This window comes from Zea mays, unplaced genomic scaffold (assembly GCF_902167145.1).
Source record: "Zea mays cultivar B73 unplaced genomic scaffold, Zm-B73-REFERENCE-NAM-5.0 scaffold_519, whole genome shotgun sequence".
NCBI classification, from domain to species: domain Eukaryota; kingdom Viridiplantae; phylum Streptophyta; class Magnoliopsida; order Poales; family Poaceae; genus Zea; species Zea mays.
In genome coordinates, this window is record NW_023367167.1 from 1 (window position 1) to 8,132 (window position 8,132).

Consider the following 8,132-nt stretch of genomic DNA (forward strand, 5'->3'; position numbering starts at 1 on the left):
TACATTAATAGGGTGTTTGGTTTAAAGAGTGAGTTAGTCTTCTCACTCCTTTTTTTGTTTAGTTTATGGAATGGATTGATGCATCAACACCTCATTCCTCATAAGCTAATAATTAGTACTAGTGTGAGGAATGGATTTATAATGCACCACCTAACCAAAGACAAAAGTACATTGAGTTCCACCTCCATTCACAAATGTGAATACACACAATAACCTCATGATACCTGTGTAGATAAGCCTTCCATCTTTTCTAGTGTTTTCTGCTTTTCTCGCTTAAGGTAGTAAGGCTTTACAACATATGTCTGTAAAACAATAAGAAACCGCAGCAAGGCTTAGTTAACAGATGCAATTAATGTGGAGAAAGTAAGATAGCAAGACTACAACATATGTAGAGATGTAAGATGTCAAGAACAGAAATAGGTCAGGGATAGAACCTGAAGTAGAAAATACAGTGTTGAAGGAATAGCAAATGCACTGGTAACAAATAATGGATTTAAATCAGTTGAAAGCAAGACCTGCAGAATTAAGCAGCACTCAGTGAAACTTGAACAGAGAATGACAGTGTGAAAAACATATTAAGAAAACCTCCATGTGTTGGTAGGGATTGATAGTTTAATACTGAAAGCAAATAAAATCGTGTTGAATAAGCTTAGATCTTGGTGCCATAATTATGTACTATCAGATTAAACAGAAAATATGAAACCCAAAGAACTACAAGGGGGAACAACTCCACTTACTGGGATGATTAACTTTTGACCAGCACGATGTAACTCAAACTTCCAAGATACGCCCTACATCAGACACGAAGGAATTCAGAGCACAAGATAGATGGAAGAATATGGCAAGATGTCAAAACTACAAGGAACGATCAGTTGTGGTGAAATATGTTAAGCAATACAGTACAAGTATTTTACAAAATATTACTCCCTCCGTCCCAAATTAAAATTCGTTTTTACCCTTTTAGTAGATTCATACAATAATTAACGTATGTGTTCTTTATATGTGTCTAGATTCGTTGTCATTCATATGAATATAGACATAAAAATCTAGAGCTAAAATGACTACTATTTTGGAACGGATGGAGTATATTAGAAGAAAAGTGGTAAAGATGATCAATATCATGACAACAACAAAAAAAGGATAAAAATTATGCATGTGCCATCATACACCTAAAACTAAAAACAGCATGGTAACTTGGTAAGATCTCTTGTAGAACACCATCTGTCCAACTGAACTGACAAGGTCAAGACTCTTATTTCCTCCGTCCCAAATTATAAGGCGTTTTGACATTTCTATATTCATAGCTTTTTACTGCGTATCTAGACAAGTAGCAAAAGATATGAATCTAGAAATGTCAAAACGTCTTATAATTTGGAACGGATGGAGTAGAAGATAACATCAATGCAGTCTGCACCAGCAGTTTACATAGGGCAAGTCCAAGAAGCAAAGTGACTAATTGAGATGAGAACACATAGGACGAGGGACCTTAGAAACAAGCAATCACCTGAATTCCTATGTTATACATCATCCTTACAGTACTAAATTCTGATATTCGCCTCCCTCCTCCAATTTCAAAATCAAGGATTGTGCTGCAAGAGAGCAGTTTAAAAAATGTAACAGAAAGTTACAAACTCATAAAAGAATGCATGTTATACAGACAGAAACAAGATATTTCAAAACCTTAGCTACCTTCCAACTCTACCAGCGATGCGTGCATGAGATTTGGAGGAGAAGCGATGTGTATAATGAGCAGATGCACCAAAAAAATTAGTTCCAAACTAAAGAGAAAAAGAAAAGGTAATTAATAAATGAACACCACTGAGAGCATCAGATGTTGGCCTGACATAAGAGGAGAAAATACATAAAAACAGATAGCTGTTGAAGGAAGAAGGCATTGCAGATTTACAACCAAAATACACAAAATCAGTTCAAATGTGTGGACAATATACTCCGCATGTGTTGTAAGAAGATATCACATGGAATTGTAGCATACTCACCACAGGTTATGTGCATAGATGTGCTTCTTGTTTTCAAGGACCCACATTAAACACAAGATAGTTCTTAAACTATTAGACAGAAAAATGCATCTTCATCTTTTAGAAGTATACTGCCTTTTCCTGGTCATGAAGACCTTTGTTTTGTTTTGCAAGTCTTTGCACAACATTAGCCTATATCAATGATATTAAAATTTCTGGAGGACCTTCATCACTGTTCTCCTAAAAAATAAAGTATATGATGGCCATGAAGCTATGACCACTTTTAAGCTGCTCTATAATCCTACCTCATTACTGACTACACAACTAGCTTCAGAACACAATGGAAAGTTTTTGAAACGACTACAACAAGTACTACTCTTATGTTCCAAAGAGAACTAGATGGGAATATTTATATGAAAAGGGGCATAGATTCTTCAGAACAAAACAATAAGAACACATCTATCAAACTAGATCTATACGGAGTTAACCATGCATTTCTAAGATAATGCCAACAGTTTCATTAATGTCTGAGTTGGCTTCTAAGGTAGTGTTTGGTTGAGAAGCCAAGTAGAACGGAGTCGTTCCATCCCTGATTCTAGGAACGGAGCCGCTCTGTTCTGTGTTTGGTAATATGGAACGGAGCGGCTCTGTTTTTTGTTTGGTTGGAGAGTGAACGGAACGGAGCGTGACTGTGCGAGCGGGCTGGGAACGAAGCGGCTCCGTCCGGTTGATTTTTTGGAGCGGGATGGTTCCAGATCTGAGGAGAATATTCCCTAATTGGAGTCATTCCGTTCTAGTTACTTTGTAACCAAACAACAACAAAACTGGGACAGAACAGTTCCGTTCTACTTGGCTCTTCAACCAAACACTACCTAAGTGAAACTACCTTTACTTCTCCAGTTGCAGTACGTTTTTCATCCTTCTTTTGCCATCCAACAGAAATACTTGATTCATCGCCAAGGACTAGCTGTATCTGGAAGTTGGTGAAAAGAGAAAACAGACATAAATGGGAAAGAAAATCAGCTTTACCTGCACAAAAAAATATATATGTAGTAGAATTATCATCGTACACTTAATAGTGCAGCTGTAATTAAAAAAGATAGCAGGTAAGAAAAAAAATATGCAAAAATGTCTTCCTAGAGATCAAAGGAAGACACGTCTTGAACATCTATTTGAAAAATTCTCGGAAGTTATTACTGTAACTTATCCAGTATTAACAACTTATTCTTTACATGGAGCCAGATACAGGGTCATCAAAGGCCTAAACTTATGCATCAACTATATAACTGTAAAATTAGCAGTTTTTTCTGGAACCACTGTAAAATTAACAGTTGTTCACACTATACATGAACCAAATTTATTGGGATTTTTCATCCATATCCATACCTACATTTGAGGGGGTACTTATTTATACCCCCAAATTAGTGAATGACATGTGGAGTCTCGTCCTATATGTGTCATTGAAACAAGTTAATGGTATAGAGGCTTAAGTGCACCTCAGGTGATGGTACAGGTGAAAATATTCCCAAAAATTAATATGGCCAGAATCCATTCTGTCTAAAATTTTGCTTAGCTCTAGCAATCATGTTAACTGTAAGCTTTGTCTCTCAACTAAAACACATGTTTAGACTAATATAATTCTTCACATAGTTTGCATAATCTATTATTCAAATCACAGATTACCATCATGTACATCATTATAATGAAGAGTTAAGTACTGACTACTGAGTTAGTTTCACATATGCAGATGAAGAGAGCATTTGAGCTTAGATGTCATACATTTCCAACAGTATTGTCAGACAATTGGCGAGTCCAGGCATTTGACAAGTTGATAGACCCATCTCTCAAAGAAACAGCAAGTCCAGAAGTTGCTGTAGAATGTGGTGAAATTTGACTGAAGTACACAATTTTGACAAATTACAATTTGTAATATAGACGGAATTAGCAAAATATGAAATAAATTATGGGATGGTGTTCTCACCGAAACATCTGCCCACCAATAACAGAACGTAGTCCAGCTGTGGCCATAAACTCAATAGAGGAAACAGGAGACAACTGGTGTCGCAGCACAGTGGTTGCTGCTCCAGATCCAGCTGAGCCATTTACAATCAAATTCCCACCAACAACGACAGTATTTTGCTTGGACACTGGCAACTCAACTTGACTAAGCATCGCCATTCTAGTCATTTCAAAATCAAATGACTAAATCACCTTACTGTCTATAACTAATCATACTAAAATCTAAAGAAGTGACTGAAGGACAAAATATGTCAGAGGTTCTAAACGAATTGCTAAAGTGCCATCTTGAAAGTTAAAAATATGTTAAACACTGCAAGAAGAATGAAAGAGAGAAACGTTAAAGGTAAGCTGTAGGCAGCCATGGCCGATTCCCATCTCTCAGTGGTCAATTTCCTGAAAAGGTTTTCTAAACCCTGCTTGTAACTCTAACTTATATACAAGCAGCTAAGCATTGTGAATAGGAATGGCATCAAAAGGAGTGCAACCGGTAGTTATACACATAAACTATGAAATACTGCTAACCATTCAAAAATAAAACTTATATGTAAAAGTATGGAAAAATGTATGCAAATTAAATAAATTCCATCATAAAAAACAAATGCTGAAGAATGCAAAATAGCACGCAATGATTTCACCATCAAAATTACAATTGATATTTCAGGTCAAGTAATAAATTACCAAGCAATTTGCTAGTTTCGCCATCAAAATTACAATAGACATTTCAGGTCGAGTAAATAAATTACTAGGCAATTTGCAGCTTATTATAACCAAGAATTAAACAAAAGAATAGTCTCCATATTATCGTAATTCTGAGCAGCTTCCCAGTGGTGTGACTGGAAGAAAAGACAATAGGCATATAGATTACTAAAAAGGAAAACACTATTTACCCTCTCATGATGCTCCCGTCATTTAAATATTGTGGCACTGAGAAATTAGCAATGATTGAGCCATTGGGTAGAGCATGCTTGAAAAGTTTTTCTTCCTCCTTGCGCCGCCGCAGTCGTTCTAACTGTTCCTTGATTTCTTCTGGTTTAGTTAGCTTGGGACCAAGTTCCAGGCCAGAATTTAAACCTTCCATACCATAGATGTCATACACCTGTCTTTTGTTATCATCTGATAGTATCTCATAAGCTTCACATATTCGTTGGAAGTTTTCAGTTGCTACATCCTTCATCTAGACAGGCACAGATGAAAATGAACGATACTAGTCAGTCCACAAAAATCACTAATGTAAACAGTAGATGACTACTTAAACTCGGCCAGTAGGGGAAAGACCACCCCACAATATTATCTTAAGAAGCTCAATCGGAGCCCCGGCCGAGAAGATTAGTCCATACACCTGTCTTTTGTTATCATCTGATAGTATCTCATAAGCTTCACGAGAAGCTACATCCTTCTACTCGTGCTTTAAGCCCTCGCGGCCCCTACACCAAGATCTGACCCCAAAGATTAGTCCATCTCGTGTGCAGACAACCAGAGGACCAGCAAATGACCTTTTTTAACCTCAGTCTGAAATTCACTCTCACTGGGATTCAAACTCAAGACCTAAGGAGTGCTACTCAGAGTCTCATACCACTTTCCTAAGTATGTCCAAGTTTATAGAAAAATACATATACACCAGCATCTATAACCTCGAATTAGTTTCATTAAATCCACAATAAAATATGTCTTAGCAGTGCATTTATTTGGTATTATAGATGTTAGTGTATTTTTTCTAAAAAATAGTCAAAGCTAAAGAAGTTTGACTTAGGCCAAAGATAGAGTGTCCTATAATTTGGAATGGAGAAAGTACATATTATTTTCCGAATACTTGAAATGGAGGTGTGGAGAATCCAAGAGTGCACTAGAAATACCTGATGGCATCTACCAAGTTACCAGATAAACAATATGCCGTATACGTCTTAATAATGTTCATAGAATCATATCCTAGAAAAGCTGAAAGATTCATTTTGATCAGTTAATAATAAATTTGTTCTTTTAGTAGCATTCTGAATTAAAGAGCAAAGATTGTTTATGAGAAAACGAATATAGATGTTAACGTATTCGTACTAAATGGAAGTGCTGATGTGCAAAGGAAAGGATAAGGGTTTTTTCCTCCTGTTTTCAAAAAGGACCATATGCACATGGTGACTAGCACACCAAGTCACCAGCCATGACACTATCCATTAAACCCTAGGGGACTCTCCTTAGGGCTAGCAACATAAACGGCCCATGACTCGCAATATCTTCCAATCGCCCAATGAACCGCCAAGTGAAAAAAAAACTTGATTTAGACACAAAATACAGATTTTCATTTGCATTACCAACATTTTGGAAACAAACTTGGATAAAATTAGTGCCAGAGTGCACGCTTATACACACTGATCTGTCTACTTCTACCACTACTCTGATGCTACTAACAATATCTTCACATGCAATCAAATAGGCACATGACTAAGACTACATCATGGCACATATTATTGTCAAATGTCGCCCTTGATTTTGTGTCCTCAAAAGAGAGAAAACAAATCCCTTTTGTTATAACTAGAATCGCAAGCATGTAACTGGTAAAAGCACAACTTCAACCAGGCACAGGAAGCTTGCAATGCCAGTGGATGCTAACTAAGGATGCCGGTGGGTACCTACTGGCTACTGGTGTTGTTTTGGTCAGCTAACTAATTACGATCAAATGCCATTCTAGATCATTTCCCTCAAAAATTAAATTACGTGATATGGCATTCTAGTTCATTTGGGCAAGTTTTTGGATCGACCCAATGACCCAGAGAAATTTGAACTTCCATTCATGATGCTAACCTAACACCAGTTCAAAAGGAAAAAAGAACTATTGTTAAAACCCTAAGCCCAAGCCAATCAAATCGCATGGGAAGGGGTGGCGGCTCTACCTGCGGGTCCTGGTATTTATCGGGGTGGTAGATTTGCGCAAACTGGCGGTACGCCCTGCGGACTTCCTCGCTGGAGGCGTCCGGCGAGAGGTGGAGCAGCGCGTAGAGTTCCCTCCCGTTCTCCGGCTCCGGAGCCGACGCCATCCCGCTCTCGTGGTGCGGCGGCTGCTTACCGCTCGCTCGGCGGCCGCGGCGGGGGTGGTTTTTTTTGGCTGGGAGGGGTTTATGCGGAATTCCTTTTCTATTTTTTTTAGTCTGTATACTTTGTAGGGAGCTCGTTTGTAATGATGTTCTTCAACTTCTGCAGCAAGCCAGCAAAGCCTTGCCGATGCTTGCCTTTGGTTTGTGGGAATTTGTGTGCGTCGTCTCCCTTTCAAGGCGTAACCGTCGTTTGCAACAAAATACGGGCCGGTTAGCGATCATCAGAAGAATAGAGACTGACTGACTGGGCCTCTGGAGTCTGGGCCAACAAAAGATCTGGTGAACACGTATGGGCCATGGCCTATGTAGTTATGGGCTATCCATCGTGGGCTGGTGCAACTATAAAAAATCTGATAAGCTAAATGCGCGCTTGGTTCACTTCTCCCTATCTGCTCTGAAGATATTCTCATCAGTCTTCTGGCTCGTATCTGTGGAGTCCTTTGAAAAAAAACCAGAGTCGTGTCAAACACTTTTGTTTAAAACGACTTACTGTAAAAGGTACCTAAAAGCTAGAGCCATTTTTGTACTACGAAGAAGAAGACACAATTAGTAACTTCACCAACTTTGGCTCTAGCTCTGGCACTACTGCCAAACGATTTGCGAAATGGCTTCAGCTCTACAAAAAAATGTTTTCCAGAAAAATCAGAGCTAGAGCTGTTTTTGCGCAAGCCATAGTTCTGCCAAATGGAACCCTAAGCTGCTTAGGGTGTAATTGGTTGGATGCTAACTAGTCCTAGACTCGCAGCCTAAACCAGGCCTATCTCAACCAAGTTATACACATATAGCTATAGTTGTTTGTTTTGGTTGCACTGGATGGGTCTGGATGTACAGAAACGATGTTTGATTGGCTTGTAATTCAATGGACTACAACAGTTCATACAAAGGTTGTTTGTTTGGTTGGATGTAACTTGCACATGGGCGAAACACGCAAAAAATTATAATGAACTAGTAATCAAATGCTAAAATTTATTGTCCAAGATTGAAATACAACAATAATTCTTTAATGCTCCAAAGACTCTCTCAACTGTGACACGTAGGCTTGAATGTCTCAAGT

At 38.3% G+C, this 8,132-nt stretch overlaps 1 protein-coding gene across 1 annotated transcript; it reads right to left on the reverse strand.

Annotated features, from left to right (window-relative positions):
• Positions 1-188: 188 nt before the first annotated feature.
• Positions 189-7,217, reverse strand: LOC118475634 (chaperone protein dnaJ 13). Its single transcript, XM_035963892.1, has 10 exons — positions 6,878-7,217; positions 4,883-5,169; positions 3,958-4,155; positions 3,756-3,870; positions 2,863-2,949; positions 1,690-1,778; positions 1,505-1,589; positions 738-791; positions 435-515; positions 189-302 (listed from the first exon to the last, which is right to left on the reverse strand). Exons 1-10 carry the CDS (start codon positions 7,019-7,021, stop codon positions 216-218), a joined length of 1,227 nt encoding a protein of 408 aa, XP_035819785.1. The 5' UTR covers positions 7,022-7,217; the 3' UTR covers positions 189-215.
• Positions 7,218-8,132: the final 915 nt, after the last annotated feature.

Bases quoted from the DNA above. Each gene is read 5' to 3' on its own strand.
- LOC118475634 (XM_035963892.1), bottom strand. From the start codon at position 7,021: ATGGCGTCGGCTCCGGAGCCGGAGAACGGGAGGGAACTCTACGCGCTG. The intron at 3,871-3,957 runs GTGAGAACACCA...TGTGTACTTCAG, and splicing joins ATTGGTGGGCAGATGTTTCG to TCAAATTTCACCACATTCTA. The intron at 516-737 runs GTAAGTGGAGTT...TTAATTCTGCAG, and splicing joins GTCAAAAGTTAATCATCCCA to GTCTTGCTTTCAACTGATTT.